We start from the raw sequence: 17,198 nt of genomic DNA, 5'->3' as shown, positions 1-17,198 counted from the left end.
GGAAAAATTTATGAGAACGGTCTGGATTTTTCTTCAATCTTCATCTCTACATAACTTATTGAAAAATGCTCTTTAATGACAAAACATGTATGGGAAGTTGGTAGAAATGTTGTCATTAGTTTATATTATAAAACCAAAATGTTCGTTCTACTCAAACATATGCCTATAAATAGTAAAACCAGAGACACTGAACATTTGGAGTGGTCTCTTCCATTTTTTCCAGAGCTGTAAAAGTACTTTGATGAAAAAACCATCATAGTACATTTGTGAACCTATTTCTTCTCAAAACATTATGTTATTAAAGGTGCAGTGTGTAATATGACATCATCAAGAAAGTTCTACAAAGTTCTAGAATGCAACGCTCCCTGGGTAACCCCACCCCTTTAGAATAATAACAGAAGCTACAGTGGCCTTCAAGGACAAGAACAATTCTAAATTTTAAACAATGCACCTGATGACATTCCAACTATGACACTTTCAAGATGGCAGCACTAGGCCTTGGTCCAAAATATGCAGAAATATGGACATATATGAGACCCTTTCTAAGGGGAAAAAAAATATTCAAAACATTTTTTTCAGCTATTATGCACTAAATTAAATGTGCTTATGGATATTATAATTACTTTCTACAAAATCTGCTAGGAAATAAAACCCAAAATTATACACACTGCAGGTTTAATTAATATAACTATAATGAATGATACACTATTTGTATTGCACCTTTCATACAAGAATGCAGCTTGAAATCCTTTACTCGTGTTTGAATTGTGCTATAGAAATAAACTTGCCTGGCCCTTGACTACAGGTGATACTCGTATTATTAGAATATGATGGAAAATGAATTGGAATTGAGGCAAGAATTCATGCAGAAGGGTTAGGGGGCCCAAACCAAGTACTGAGAACATATGGATGATTATACTTTATAGAGGGGCCGACATTTCTGTATTAAAAATCCCCTTTTTTATTGATTTCATGTAATATTAAAATTTTCTGAGATTTTGAATTTGGGGTTTTCATAAGCTGTACGCCATAATAATCAAAATTATAACAAATAAAGGCTTGAGATATCTCACTTTGCATGTAATGATGAGTCTATATAATATATTATTTTCACCTTTTAAGTTGAATTACTGAAATAAATGAACTATTCTAATGTTTTGAGTTTCACCTGTATATGGTAATGTGTGACCAAAGGTGCTAAAATCCTTAAGGATGGGGCCCATTAATATTACCACGACAGGATAAGGGTTAACTGGAAATTAATACGAATCATAAATATATATAATCTTTTTGAAAGTTAATTTATACTGCGTCACAACCTGCACTAAAACAAACCAGAAAGACTAGCGTATATAGATAGAGAGATAGAGAGATAGAGAGATAGAGAGATAGATAGATAGATAGATAGATAGACAGACAGACAGACAGACGGATAGATAGATAGACAGTTAGATAGACAGTTAGATAGATAGATAGATAGATAGATAGATAGATAGATAGATAGATAGATAGATAGATAGATAGATAGATAGACAGTTAGATAGATAGATAGATAGACAGACGGATAGATAGATAGACAGTTAGATAGATAATTAGATAGATAGACAGACAGACAGATAGATAGACAGACAGCCAGACATTTAGATAGACAGAAAGAGATAGACAGACAGACAGACAGACAGACAGACAGACAGACAGTTAGATACCTGTAAGTCTTTGCGGACAGTTGCATCCATGTGTCCACGTCTGTGTGCACGAGTCAATCATTTTCATTTTCATTCCACTTCTGCACCGAGCCTCTCCATCTCTCAGCTCGCTACATACTGTCTGATACAAGTCTGCAGCAATACTGTGGGTTTATCTACACTTTATCATCCCCCCTTCACTGTGTGTGTGTGTGTGTGTGTGTGTGTGTGTGTGTGTGTGTGTGTGTGTCTGTGCGTGTGTGTCTGTGTGTGTCTGTGTGTGTGTGTGTGTGTCTGGTGAAAGAGCTCCATCATATTACACACACACACACACACACACACACACACGTACGGCTATACTTGTGAGGACATTCGTTGACATAATGCATTCCCTAGCCCCTTACACTAACCCTAACCATCAAAACTAAATGCCTAACCCCAACCCTTACACTAACCCTAACATAAACCTAATTCATACCTGAACCTTAAAACCTAGTGTCAACCCTCAAACAGCCCTTTAAAGGCCTGTCCTTAAAACCTAGTGTTAACCCTCAAACAGCCCTTTAAAGGCCTGTCCTTAAAACCTAGTGTTAACCCTCAAACAGCCCTTTAAAGGCCTGTCCCAAAGGGAGAACCGGACAAAATGTCCTCACTCTTAAGGTGTAAAACTCAAATCGGTCCTCACAAAAATTGTTGAAGTACAAACACATACACTCTCTTTCTTTCTTTCTCTCTCTCTCACACACACACACACACACACACACACACACACACACACACACACACACACACACACACACACACACACACACACACACACACACACACACACACACACACAGGCATAAAAAAAGCCATCTCTTAATGGCATTCAAATCCCCTAGATAGAGTGATAACGTTTAGAAGGATTACACCTAAAGTGAATCCCTCCCTCACCCTGCGTTGGCCTGTGCTAAGAAGATGAATATGAAAATAGAACTTAACAGAAATATTACAGATGTTAGTTAGATGGAATACGGAGATTTGAAAAGCCTTCAGTGGTGGGATCTAATGAGCAAAGAGGCGATCAATATAGTTTGTTTACTAAGATTAATACGCTGTGTGTATGTATTATGTATGGACCGTAGAATGTATATGATAAGGCTACAGACAGCGTTATATGGGTCACTCATGGTGCCTTCCTGAATGTGAGGCTTTAAAGGTGCAGTGTGTAATATGACATCAAGAAAGTTCTACAAAGTTCTAGAATGCATCGCTCCCTGGGTAACCCCACCCCTTTTGAATAACAACATAAGCTACAGTGGCCTTCAAGGACAAGAACAATTCTAAATTTTAAACAATGCACCTGATGACATTCCAACCAACATGGATTCCTCCATAAGACTTGCCTGCTCAATGTACAAAATGTAATAGTAATATTTGTAATTCTCCGCTCAGGAGGATAATTCAGATTATTGGCAGAGGTGATTTTACACCAATGAGGACATATTTATGAACGAGAATATTGATTGTAGCTAATAAATTACTTAAAATGCTACAGTGTCCCTTTAAAGCTAAAGTGCGTAACTTTTTCATATAAATGAATGTTGGTTAAATTCATGAGATTTTTTTAAAAGAGTTGAGACAAAGTTGATTAAAGACCTACTTCACCGGTGGGAATATGAAGGTGTATTGAATGTGCAAACATTTTTTTTTAAATCGGTTCATTCTAGCCTGAGAAAAGGCAGAAAGAGTGTTTTATGGTCTCACTGTCTAACCCTACATTTTACTAGTGTGACATCACATCTCTGTATTTCACAGTGTGGCAGCGTTTGCACAAGGCTACATTGAGATTTGTATTTTCACATAATGTCCATGTCCAAATCTGAATGTGTAGACTAGACTTGTAACTCCATTGAATTTAATTAATTTCCTGGACTCTTACCCTTAAAGGTATAGTGTGTAACTTCTGTAGCACGCCAAGAGGAGTCCTTTATACCTCCTGCTGTACGTCCAGGTTTTTCCCTGGACAACTGAAAAATTTCTTGGGCTCTTCTTGGGATTTTTCTGAGCTCCTGCACCAGTGTTCGGGGGGGGGGGGGGACACTCAGGGACAATGAGAAATACAGAGAGAGTTTTGTGGAGCTGATAATAGGCTTAATCAACTTTGTGTCAACTCATTTGGCGATGATGGCTTGAATGAAACCGACATTCATTTAGGGGGAAAAAGTAAAAAAAAAAAAAAAAAAGTTTTCTCTTTCCCAATGCCTCTTGTGTAAAAGCTTAGATATTATTATACAACCGGCTTAGATTATACAACCAAGTCAGCCGCACACCAGACCATATGAGCCTTTCATAAGAGTGGCATGAAAACAAAACAAAAAAATCCCTAAAAATTGGGACAAGCATGAATTCGCAGCGCAGAAATTGTCTACTCACTGCCTGAAAAGCTCCACACACACACACACACACACACACAGAGAGAGAGAGAGACACAGAGAGAGAGAGACACACACACATACAGAGAGAGAGACACACACACACACACACACATACAGAGAGAGAGAGACACACACACACACACACACACACACACACACACACACACACACACACAAACACACATACAGAGAGAGAGACAGAGACACACACACACACACACACACAGCAGAGGCATATTATAACACTGTATCTAGGCTAGAGGTCATGGTTTTAGCCTAGTTTTCAACAGAACAGTGAGAGTGCTGGAACATGAATTTGTCGCTAGGCGGATTTAGCTGGTCTGGGACATTCTGCTCACCTGTTCTCACATGTCTGCAGCCAAAACATGGCGGTTAAAAAAACACTTGCCCTGCGTTCCAATACCTATACTTCCCTACTGTTTAGTATGCCAGAACAATATTTAGGATTGTCCCAATACATGCAAGTCAACTGTAGTATGCTGAAAATACATAAATGCCCCAACTAACTCCAATATGTGATTTGGAACGCAGGGGTAATTTCAAAAACAGAGGGCATGGAGAATACAATGAATGTTCTGCTACCAGTCTACATACAATGGCTGTGTTGGGAAAGCCCTACTAGCGTCCTACTCATACTAAAAGCCCTACTAACGTCCTACTCATACTAAAAGCCCTACCAACGTCCTACTCATACTAAAAGCCCTCCTAACGTCCTACTCATACTAAAAGCCCTAACTTCCTACTCATACTAAAAGCCCTGCTAATGTCCTACTCATACTAAAAGCCCTACTAAAGTCCTACTCGCACTAATTGTGAGGTCAATTTCAGTAGGTTGTGGTTGTGTATGCAAGTTTGTGTAGGCGAGAAATGCCCGGATGAGTTCTTACTTACGGCGAGATTTTGTGTATGGATGGCTAGGCTACTTTTACTACTCAACCGACCCACAATGCATTGCGTCTTTTCAAACAATATAGAAAATGACAATGGTTGCGTTCCGAATCGCATACTCTTTCTTTTTTCTATTCTACATACTACATCTGACGATAAAAAGAATCTAGTTAGGATGCAGTAGGCATACTATTGGGACATACTTTTCTCTCTTATTTCATCATAACATTGTGCCTTGATCTTGCCTCTTGCTTTTATATCCGTCGCATCCCCGTTTGTTTTCATATGGAGGCTTCGTCGATGTGACGTCACTTCACGTGCGCACTGGATTGTGGGTCAGAATCGCCCAAATAGGATGCACTTTTCAACACTAACAATCTTGGCCGCATGAAGTAGGACATCCGGGTACTTCTAACCATCCTAAATCTGGCCACAAGAATCGGGACATCCTAAATCTTTTTTCTACATACTATATAGTAGAAAGTATGCGATTCGGAACGCAACCAATATTTTCAGGAAGGTTTTTATGCCAACTCGTTTCTTAAAAACCCAAATGTCCCAAAGTGATATCTAACAGTACCCACCCAACCCTTAAACCTGCAGTGTGTAGCATTTTGGGATTTTTTTGATAGCATAAATCCATTAGTACGTTTAATTTGGTGCATAATAGCTGAAAAAAAAAACAATAATTTTTTCCCTTAGAAAGGGTCTCTTTTATCTCCGTATTTCTCCATACCATGGACCAAGGCCTGGGCGCCGCCATGTTGGAAGCTTCATAGTTGGAATGTTATCAGGTGCATTGTTTAGAATTTAGAATTGTTCTTGTCCTTGAAGGCCACTGTAGCTTCTGTTATTATTCAAAAGGGGTGGGGTTACCCAGGGAGCGTTGCATTCTAGAACTTTCTTGATGTCATATGACACACTGCACCTTTAACTGCGCTTTCAATCATTTGTAAAAATAACGAAAACACAGGTGAATTTACAAATGAAATCTTTATATATATAGTTTCTTTCCAAAAAGAAACTAAAGCCCATCCAATCTACAATACCAAATTTGAGCGAGTGTTTTTATCTGCCCGTCTCTTCGCAACCACGAGGAAAAAATGGCCGCTTCTGCTACAAGCTTCATCTCCGCAGAACAACAGTCAGTCAACAAGTCGTCGTGAAAAACATGCTCAATTTTTCCAGACACAATTTTTTTTCTTCTTGCATTCAAACAATTTTTATTTTGGTAAAATTATACAATTTTAATTTCGTTTTTTTGCACAGCTGAGTATTTTCCCATGCAGTGCAGCAGTAGCCTATACGCTAATACAGAAAAGCAAAGTCTACATCTAAAGATCTCTGGGATTCTCGTGTGGGAGAATGTGGAACAAGTCTTTTTTTTTAATTTTTTTTATACATACACATTGAGATTTTTGAAAATTTGTTTTAAATGTTCCAAAAATATCCAGAATTTTTGAATTCCAGACCTGCGCCACATTCACAAAAGGGGGTTTTAGAGAACCCCAGAGCACGTCATATATGCAAATACAACAATGAGAATAAACCACATGTTTGTTTCTTATTAAAGGATTGCCATGTGCCAGACTTTTTACTGGAGAAAAAGAATTATCGGGTCAAATCGTGAGTAAACAATCAATAAATGCAAATGCACACAATTGGAGAATCGTAGTTGAACACTTCAGCACTCACTGATGATCGATATGCTTTCGGAAGTTGTTGTTATTTTTTTTTTTTTTATATTTGCTCATTTTTTAAACAGCTATATTTCCAAACCTTGGCATGTTTGTTCAATTCCATTTCAAATTTTTAAGTTGACCAAATTATCATATATATTCTAAGATTGATGACTTATAAGGCCCCTCTCCTATTTGTTCCCCGCCCCCCCCCCCCCCACCACCACACTTCTCTTCCTTTAAAAGGAGGGGGCCTCTTGAAACAGCTGTGGATATATATATTTTTTTTTTACCGAGTCCAATGTATATCTTTAAACATTAAAAAGCTCACACTACCCCGAAATATATAAATTTCACGCATACAGGTGACATTCAACATTCAAGTGCCAGTGTTTTTTTTTTGTACTGTCTTTTGGTCAAGTTTCTGAAACTTTCAAAGAATCACTTTGAGGCTTACAAAAATAAATATTTGTCAAAAACGCTTAATAAATTACACAAAAAACTAGCAGCAAAAAGTAGAATCTAGAAATCTGTGCAAATGGCTAAATTCCCCCCCAAGACTGCTATACTTCCCCCTGGTCCCAAATAAATCCTGGTTTTTTTTTAAACATTGAGAACCCTTTCCCCTTTTTTGTAAACAAGCTGCGTTTTTCTCCCCGCCGTCTCCTCACACACAATATTTGGAAGCTTAAGGACACATATCCAAGAACATCTATATAAAACTCTAGATGTGCAATAAAATAACTTTTTCTTTTTTTAAACTGTAAAACTGTTGATGGGGCAACAAGGTCGACGTAATGTACAACATTGGGGGCCCTAACCCACACCTAAATCAAGTTAGCACCATCATTCAAAATCTCAACAAGTTCTCAACACTATCAGTGCATCCGCGCAGTTTTCTCTTTTCTCATCAATAGCTCAATTTATTATCATTAAAACAAAAAAAAAAATAAGTAGTTTTTTCAAGGCACGACACACACACACCTGCTTGAGAAGAGTATTGTAATCAAACCCCTTCCAGAGATGGCTGCCCCTCTTTGAGAGGAAAAAGCCTGCCACAAGAGTTCTATTCAATGTCCAGAGCAGATAAAACAGTACATTAACGATTTGGAAAGAAGTGCAAAACACACCTCCCCGACTCCTCCTCCTCTATCCAACCCTGATCTGGTGAGCAACCGTGGTTAGGTTACACACATTAGCAGCAATGGTCGTTTAAACCAAAAAGCCGCCGACGAAAAAGCGGTGCACTGGAAAAAAAAAACCCTCCCCAGTTTTTCTCCCCTCGACTTTTTAAGGAGTGCTATATTATTCTGCATTGCTTTTCTCCGCTAGCACTAGCTTTCCCCTTTCGCTAACGAACTAACTCAGCTTGCTCAGTTTTTTTGAGTTGATAAATCTCAAGTCAGTGATGATCATTCAGAATATGCCTGTCTCCTCTCTAAAGATGAACTATGCCTCCACAAACGCAGCTTGAAAAAGAGAAAACGTTTGTAATTAAGTTAAGCCTGCGACTCAGTTCAACGCGTCTTTCTTTCTTGACCAAAAAACAAAACACTTGCAAGCGTAGAATACCATCTGGGCCTCATGGTTTTGAAACGATGGTCGATTTTTGTATTTGTATTATTATTATTCGTCGTCGTCGGTAAACACTAACACCATTTTAAACGCTATATAGCCCTCCCGATGCGGTTTGCTGTGGTCCATTTATAATAACAATGCAGCCAACTTTTTTTTTGAACTTCACTTTCAAGTTGGCAGGCATTTTTTGTTTTGATACATATATTTGTAGAGAAACAATTCACAAATCGAAAAAAAAAAGTGTCAACTATGAGTTATTTTTACTTATTTTTTCGATTTTGCGCACACTCCCCTCCTGCACCAAAAGATGTCTCAAGTAAAGATAAAATAAAACAAAAAACACCGCCCACTTAATGTAGCTAGCACTTGGTAACACACTAGCTGCCGTTAACACTGTCAAGTCAATTTTTGAAAATAATAAAAAAAATAAACGTTGTGGTACTCGTAACAAGTTCCAGCGTTGATTAATTCTCGTTTTCTTTTCGTTTTAAAACTTCAGCGATTGTTGGCACCAAGTTTATTAATGACTTCTGTGTGTTATTTCTTTAAGATTACAATAGGAATGGCTAAATTTTTCAAAGTCTATCATATCCCATAAAAAAGGAGCCTTTTCCAGGATAGAGTGAGCAAAGAAAAAAGAAATGTAACGTTTTGTCCCTATATATATATAGGGATTTAAAATGCTTCACAGAGTGGCCCAGTTTGTATTAAGTTAAGACGGTAGTATATTGGCGTCGATGTCAATACTTTAGCTGTTCGTTTCGACTACATAGAAAAGGCTACATGATGTTCCTTAAAAGTTAAATTTGAAGATCAAATGGAATCTCGACTCAGGAGTTTCGCAATACCCCAAGTTGTGTTTTTTTTGCCAAGGTTTGATTAAAGTCCTAGCTATATTTCTTATTATTATTTTAAATATACCTTTCTAATATTTTTTTTTTCCACCAAACAAAATAGTAAAAATCGAATTTTATTTCTTTATTTTAGAGCTCTTCTTGGCTGGCCGTGTTAACATCAATTTTTTTTTTTTTTTTTTGGTGAACTGATAACATAAGAATTCCTGTTTATAATTCCAAAGGCACAGTACATTAAACATACAAATGATCCTCAGGGTTATTTCGATTGTTTTTTCTCTCTTTTTCGTTTGTATTTGTGTTGTATTCCTCCTCTCCTTCCTTCCACAAAAAAAAAAAAAAAAAAACACGTTTGTTGTTGCCGCTATAACAATGGAAAGTCCGACAACAAAGTTGCTGCTAATCGGACAATGCAACGTCACAGCAATCCATGCTCACTCTGAGGTGTGCGTAGTAGTAGTAGTAGAATATCGTATTTCAATCTCTGCGTTTTTCTCCGGTGCGATTTGCAGTTTTTAAAAACACGTTGACGTTCCTTAGAGCAATCGTGCTTTTGCAACTTTTTCCTTTTTTTTGTGTAGAGAAAGCAACAACAAAAAAAAATGGCAGAGTACCAGGGGTTGTTGTTGTTGGTAGTAAAATGTACTGTGTGTCAGTGAGGCTACACAGGAAAGGGTTGGTTGTTTTGTTGGTTGTGTTGTTGTTGTTGTTGTGGTCTGGCGTTAAAGTTTTTTTTAACATGTGGTTTCCGTTTCGGTTGGCAATGCATGGCAACCCGTTCCTATGGCAATTAGTTGCCCCACCAATCGTTTGACGAGCTGTTGGACTGTTGGTAGTTGCCGCCGTAGCCGCTGTCGTTGCCGTAGAATCCGCCGCCGCCGCCGAATCCACCTGAGAAAAGGAAACGAGAGAAAAGAGTGTTAGGGGTTAAAATGAAAGTCAAGGCAACGGGGTGCTCCGGTGGCGTAGTGGATAGAGTGTGTACCATATTGGCTCCGGCCTTTCGTTGCAGTGGTCACGGGTTCGAATCCGACACCCTTTACTGCATGTTTACCCCCCCTCTCTATCTGTCTCCCCATTTCAACTCTGTACTGTGTAATAAAGGTTGTTTCTTGAGACCTCCACCGAATTTACACTGAAGTTTACAGACGCAATAAAGAACTCAAAAGACACAATGTATTGTTGGGCGGTTGAGTAGGAAAAGTAACCTATCGATCCATACACAAAATCTTGAGAGATAGAGAGAGAGAGACAGGGAGAGAAAGGGATAGAGACAGAGAGAGAGAGAGAGAGAGAGAGAGAGAGAGAGAGAGAGAGAGACAGAGTGCGAGAGAGAGAGAGACAGAGCGCGAGAGAGAGAGAGAGAGACAGAGCGCGAGAGAGAGAGACAGATGGAGAGGGAGAGAGAGAGACAGATAGAGAGGGAGAGACAGAGCGCGAGAGAGAGAGAGAGACAGGGAGAGAAAGGGATAGAGACAGAGAGAGAGAGAGACAGACAGACAGAGAGAGACGGACAGAATTATATTTCGTACCTCCACCGAATCCCCTGCTGCCTCCACTGGGGCGTCCCCCTCCTCTGCTGCTGCTGCTGCTCGGGCCGTAGCCTCCGCCGGACGAGCCCCCGGGCGTCTGGCGGTAATCCCTCGCGCCGAAGCCTCCGGAGGAGAACCTGTAGAGACAAGACCAAGGGTTTGTTTTATTTCACAATATAATTAATGTAGGTTTTTCCACAACACACAAACAAACGCTATCAGAACATACAAACAAATTAAATAAAGAAATCAAAATTAAAAATATCTTAAACCTGCAGTGTGTAGAATTTTGGGTTTTATTTCCTAGCAGATTTTGTAGAAAGTAATTATAATATCCATAAGTACATTTAATTTAGTGCATAATAGCTGAATTTCTTTTTTTGAATTATTATTTTTTTCCTTAGAAAGGGTCTCATATATGTCCATATTTCTGCATATTTTGGACCAAGGCCTAGTGCCGCCATTTTGGAAGTGTCATAGTTGGAATGTCATCAAGTGCATTGTTAAACATTTAGAATTGTTCTTGTCCTTGAAGGCCACTGTAGCTTCTGTTATTATTCTAAAGGGTTGGGGTTACCCAGGGAGCGTTGCATTCTAGAACTTTGTAGAACTTTCTTGATGATGTCATATTACACACCGCACCTTTAAGTTCCTACCACCAGAGAACCCGAAGAGACAACACCAAGGGTTTGTTTTATTTATTTTATACAAATGCTCAATTTTTTTTTGTGTGTTCCTAACTTTATTTAGTCGCTGCTTTTTTTTTGGGGGGGGGGGAGGGGTTGTTCATGTCCATTTGTGCACATTTTTGCGTGAGAGCTTATTGTTTTTTGTGTGTTGTATTTTTCATTCGAGCCCGGAGACAGTAGTTCCTTGTTTGTGTTCTTGTTGTTAAAAAAAATTGAAAACCCAATAAACAAATGAAACAAAAAACAAATGCTCAATTTCCCTGCCCTAGTTTTTATAATATTATGTGTGCTTAGTATGATGCAGAAAGCACTGGTAATTTAACTGTAATTTGACAATAAAAGGCTCCTTATATATCAACCAATTGTTCATTGGACGTTATGTAACTGTTTCCGAATGTGTACCAGCTTAAAAAAAAAAAAAAAAAAAAAGTCAATATTTAGCTACGGTGGCCTTCAAGGACAAGAAGCTATAGTTACTAAAGATGGCATCATCCACCACTGCCTCAAGTCTTTCCACAATATCAAGTGATGAGGTGAAGATGTATTTAGTTATTTATTCTATAGTACTTCTTCTTCTTGGTCTTCCAACAGGTGCATTTCCCCAGGACGCCCACTATATATAAAAACGTGTAAGGCCGAATTTACAGAAGCTACGGTGGCCTTCAAGGACAAGAAGCTATAGTTACTAAAGATGGCATCATCCACCACTGCCTCACGTCTTTCCACAATATCAAGTGATGAGGTGAAGATGTATTTAGTTATTTATTCTATAGTAGGTCATTTATATCTCATGGGAACATTACATATCGTTTAACATTAAATATTATATTGTATCAAAGTTGTAGAGACAGGCTCCACTGGATTGGAGGTCCATCTGGATTATCTTCGAGTGTCTTTGGCACCAGCTTCTGCCCGTATCAAAACACTGAGCAGGAATGACAGGGTTGCTGAGGTGCTCAAAAAAATTATGAATTACTTAAAGGCCTACTTCACCGGTTTGAATATGAAGGTGTATTGAATTCTGAGATCCTATGTAGTATAAATGTGCAAAAAAAACTGTGATGTCTTTTACTGTGACATCGCAGTAATATTTACAAAGTACGTTTTTTTTTAACCCTATATTTCTCTTTCTGTGTTGTTCCTGGGTGAGTGTACCCGTGACATAAATCCATTGTTGAAGCAAAAGTTCCTGTTCAACTCGGGCATTATAGTATGCTTGAAAACATGTTAAAGGGCCAATATAAATTTGGTTTAAAAAGGGGCACTGTGTAATATGACATCATCAGGAAAGTTCTAGAATGCAACGCTCCCTGGGTAACCCCTCCCCTTTTGAATAATAACAGAAGCTACACATCAGGTCGGCAATCAGGCCACGCCCCCTTTGGGGGGAAAACATTGAACAGCGCTCCATCCACTTTGTATTGAAGGAGACCTGTCTTCTGCAAACAAACTTAATTAAAATTTAATCAAACATCCATTTAAGAAAAAAACGTTACTTTCTTGAAAGCCACGACTCTTGTCTGTCCATACGAGCTGTTTTTGTGAAAAATTATTGAGTAATTTTCAATATTGAGGTGTTTTTTCCCGTCCGTGAGGGTTAGCCTATGGTTAGCCTACAGCAGAAGGCTAACATTAGCCTAGCATTCAGCATACATTAGTTAAGAGTTTTGTCTCGATATTGAAAATTACTCAATACTTTTTCACCAAAACAGCCCGTATAGACAGACAAGAGCCGTGGCTTTAAAGAAAGTAACGTGTATTTGTGAAAGGCATGTCGTATTACGTTTTTATTAAGTTTGTTTGCCGAATACGGGTGTCATTCAATACAAAGTGAATGGAGCGCTGTGTATTGTTTTCCCCCCAAAGGGGGCGTGGTCACGAGAGTTCCGTCCAGATGACGTATTGCCGACCTGATGTACAGTGGCCTTCAAGGACAAGAACAATTCTAAACAATGCACCTGATGACATTCCAAAAACATGGATGCCTCAATAAGACTTGCCTGCTCAATGTAATATTAATATTTGTAATAATCCACTCAATGTAATATTAATATTTGTAATTCTCCGCTCAGGAGGATAATTCAGATTATTGGCAGAGGTGATTTTACACCAATGAGGACATATTTATGAACGAGGATATTGATTCTAGCTAATAAATTACTTAAAATGTTACACAGTGTCCCTTTAAAAGCAGTGTCGTCTCCGATAAATAAATAAACGTTTAGTATGTTATTAACCGGCCCGTACCTCTTGCCGCGTCCCCGCCCGGTGCTCTTGTGCTGGTGCTCGTATGCGAGACTCTCCAGCCAAGAGGGAACTTCCTGCTTTGCCTCCACCAGGATGTCCAGCAGGTCTTTGGTTATGTTGCTGTTTTTGTCGTTAAAGAACGACGTGGCCAGACCTGCGTTAAACACAGAAGAAACAGCACGGTTAACAGGGAAAGTTTATTTATATAGCACAAGCTACAGTGGGCTTCAAGGACAAGAACAATTAAAAATTTTAAACAATGCATCTGATGACATTCCAACCAACATGGATTCCTCCATAAGACCTGCCTGCTCAATGTACAAAATGTAATATTAATATTTGCAATTTTCCGCTCAGGAGGATAATTCAGATTATTGGCAGAGGTGATTTTACACCAATGAGGACATATTTATGAATGAGGATATTGATTTTAGCTAATAAATTACTTAAAATGTTACACGGTGCCCCTTTTAAAAAAAATATATTGATTGTAAATGTTCGTACCGAGGTTGCCCACACGTCCCGTACGGCCGATACGATGGACGTATTCCTCGATGTCGCTGGGCAGGTCAAAGTTGATCACGTGTTTCACGTTGGAGATGTCAAGACCTCGAGCAGCCACCTGGGCACAGAGGGGGGAAAGAAGACGGGTTAACATAAAGAGTTACCCTGTGTTCCAAATCACACACACACACACACTTTCTTTTTACTACACTACATAATAAAGTACAGAAGAGTTTTAGTCTTTTTACTACACTACATACTAAAGTACAGAAGAGTTTTAGGGCCACAGGAGAGAGAAAAATAAAATCAGATAAGTTTTTTTTTTTTCCTTCATCATGTCAAGAAAAATAACTAACTTACTCTACTTTTACTCTACACCTACTCTTTTCTACTTTACCCTACCCTATAACCCTTAAAATATGACTTAGGCAATTATGCTACTAGGCTAACGAAAAGTAGATGTAGAGTATAGTAGATGTAGAATGGAGTAGAGTAGAGTAAATATGATTTAGGCATTTATGGTATGAGGCTAACGATATATTGTATCAAAGTTGTAGAGACAGGCTCCACTGGATTGGAGGTCCATCTGGATTTACTTCGAGTGTCTTTTGCACCAGCTTCTGCCCGTATCAAAACACTGAGCAGGACTGACAGGGTTGCTGAGGTGCGCAAAAATTATTTTAAGGTGAACATTTTCCCTTTGAAGTGGCTACAAGTAACGTTCTCCATGGGTCACTTGACAGGAAAATTGTCCGAAATTCAATATTTAGCCTTGTACTCACGGCTAAATAATAATAATATTGGTGGCGTAGTGGATAGAGCGCGTACCATATCGGCTCCGGCCTTCGTTGCAGTGGTCGCGGGTTCGAATCCGACCCGTGGACCTTTACTGCAGGTCATTCCCCCTCTCTCTCTCTCTCTCTGTCTCCCCATTTCAACTCTGTACTGTCTAACAAAGCTTGAAAATGCCCCAAAAGATTATCTTTAAAATAAATAAATAAATAATAATATTTAGCTTTGTACTCGCAGCTAAATAATAATAATAGTAGTAATAATCGGTGTACTCACGGCTTATTAATAATAATAATAATAATCATCGTTGTACTCACGGCTGTGTATAATAATAATAATAATCGTTGTACTCACGGCTGTGTATAATAATAATAATAATCGGTGTACTCACGGCTGTGGCCACCAGGATCGGGCAGCGTCCCGATCTGAACTGGTGCAGCGCCTCCTCTCTGTCCCTCTGCGTTCGGTCTCCGTGGATACTGGTGCAGGCGTAGCCCTCGCGGTACAGGAAGTCCTCCAGCGCGTCCGCTCCTTTCTTAGTCTCCACAAACACCAGCGTCAGCGACTCTTTGCCTGTGAAAAGAACAGAGAAGAACACAACTATAATTTAGGACTACGAATGAGAGGTTATGGGTGGAAGGTTTCTGAACTACAAAGATGGCGGAGGTGGTGGGAGCAGGAACTCAAAGGCTGTCTAAAAAAAAAATTCAAAAAAATTAGGGAAAGGAAATGTGAGACCATGACAAATCATAAAACAAAAAAGGCAACTTATAAATGAAATGGAGACGGGTGGCGGTTGGATAAAAGGTTTACATTGACGGACAACCATTAATTGAATAAGTTTAGATTTTTTTTTTTAAGCGCACATAAAAATGAAAATAACCAAACTGTAATTTATTATTTAAACTAGAATCAAGTTTTTTGGCCACGATCCGAGTCCTGTATTTTGGGCACCTGAGATATTTATAGTATATTTACTTCTTTGTGGATTGAACAGTGAATTAACAGCTGTAGCCTTCTGAATTCAGAACATCGGGATATTTTATTATCATGTAGTGATGCTGAAATACGGTGGCCTTTAAGGACAAAAAGCTAGTTACTAAAGTTGGCATCATTTAAAAAGACTTTTGAGATATGGATTTCAGGCATTTTGTTACAGATTAAGGCCGTGTTATTTTAGAATATCTAAGAAGACAAATCAAAGCAGCTAAATTATCATGGAATTGGAAACAAAAACACATCCAAAAATTTCAGATTCAGCTGAGAACCCAAGCCTCTTCAGCCAAGTGTGTGTGTTTAAGTCAGGGCTGTCATGTGACATAAATCACACACACAGGTCTGCTTTTTTTAAGTGGCAGCTGCACCAGTTAGTAACCGGCAGTTACCATGGCAGATTTCAAAACATTGAAAAAAAGATATAAAATCAAGCTTTTCCCGAATTTAACTCCCTAAAAACATTTGAATTTTTCTCTATTGTATTTCTATTTTGAGCACCTCAAAGATCAAGCATTTTCCAGTAAACAAGAGCAGCAGTCTTTTTTAAGGACTTATAGATAGCTTATATATCTGGGTTGTGGCCATAGCATGAACCAGCCTTTATCTCACTGTTTCAGAGATGACTGGGATGAACATGGTCTCAAGTCTCTCTTCCCCCGTCAGATTAAGACTTGGTGCCATGACTGGACACCGCCTTGCCCAAAGACAGGGGACACCATTGCAACAGTGCAACAAGCCGAAACAATTTAACGTTAAAGCCAGCTGACTTAAGTTACAGTGTTGATAACATCTTTAATTTTTGCAGAATTTTCCGATTGAGTTTAGACGAAATTGCTTGTTAGAACAATTTGTCAAATTCGTCATTCATGGTTTTCGTCGACAAGTAAAAACAGTCACAGTTCTACCCATTTCTTTCAGTCAAACATGTTTCCTCTTTTGATGTAATTCGATTAGGGATTTTATTGCGCCAACATTACATTGTTTTTAAATGGACAATTTAACTCGAAATCAAAAATCGAGAGTTATTAGGCCTTTCCTTGTTTGGTTTGTAAAATATTTTCATTATTTAAAATAAAATGTCTAGAAAAATAGTTTAGTTTTATATACAACACACCCGAGCTAAAAAAAAAAAAAAAAAGGGGGAAGAGACTGAATTATACCCGTGCACAGAAAATATCACCGAACATCCTACAAGCTCTTAAAGACCTACTTCACCCGTGGGAATATGAAGGTGTATTGAACTCTGAGATCCTATGTAGTATAAATGTGCAAATTTTTTTAGAAATCGGTTCATCCTAGCCTGAGAAAAAAGA

At 38.6% G+C, this 17,198-nt stretch overlaps 2 protein-coding genes across 5 annotated transcripts in view; one reads left to right on the top strand and one right to left on the bottom strand.

Annotated features, from left to right (window-relative positions):
* The window catches only part of mylka (myosin, light chain kinase a), a gene marked incomplete at its 5' end in the record, with an annotated part of 228,217 nt that overhangs the window by 96,710 nt on the left and 114,309 nt on the right, over positions 1-17,198 (top strand). The window lies entirely within an intron of this gene.
* The window catches only part of LOC307258550 (ATP-dependent RNA helicase DDX3X-like), a 35,192-nt gene continuing 23,982 nt past the window's right edge, over positions 5,989-17,198 (bottom strand). For all 4 annotated transcript variants that reach the window (XM_080038123.1, XM_080038124.1, XM_080038125.1 and 1 more), the window contains 5 exons: positions 15,281-15,462; positions 14,098-14,215; positions 13,594-13,747; positions 10,658-10,794; positions 5,989-10,016 (listed from right to left, as the gene is read on the bottom strand). In XM_080038123.1, coding sequence (XP_079894249.1) covers positions 9,916-10,016; positions 10,658-10,794; positions 13,594-13,747; positions 14,098-14,215; positions 15,281-15,462 — 692 coding nt within the window. In that variant the 3' untranslated portion in view covers positions 5,989-9,915. The remainder of the gene's footprint in view (positions 10,017-10,657; positions 10,795-13,593; positions 13,748-14,097; positions 14,216-15,280; positions 15,463-17,198) is intronic.

Source organism: Ammodytes marinus (genome assembly GCF_949987685.1).
Source record: "Ammodytes marinus genome assembly, chromosome: 12".
NCBI classification, from domain to species: Eukaryota; Metazoa; Chordata; class Actinopteri; order Uranoscopiformes; family Ammodytidae; genus Ammodytes; species Ammodytes marinus.
The sequence above is the reverse complement of the archived record's forward strand: the minus strand, read 5'-3'. Positions and strand labels throughout refer to the sequence as shown.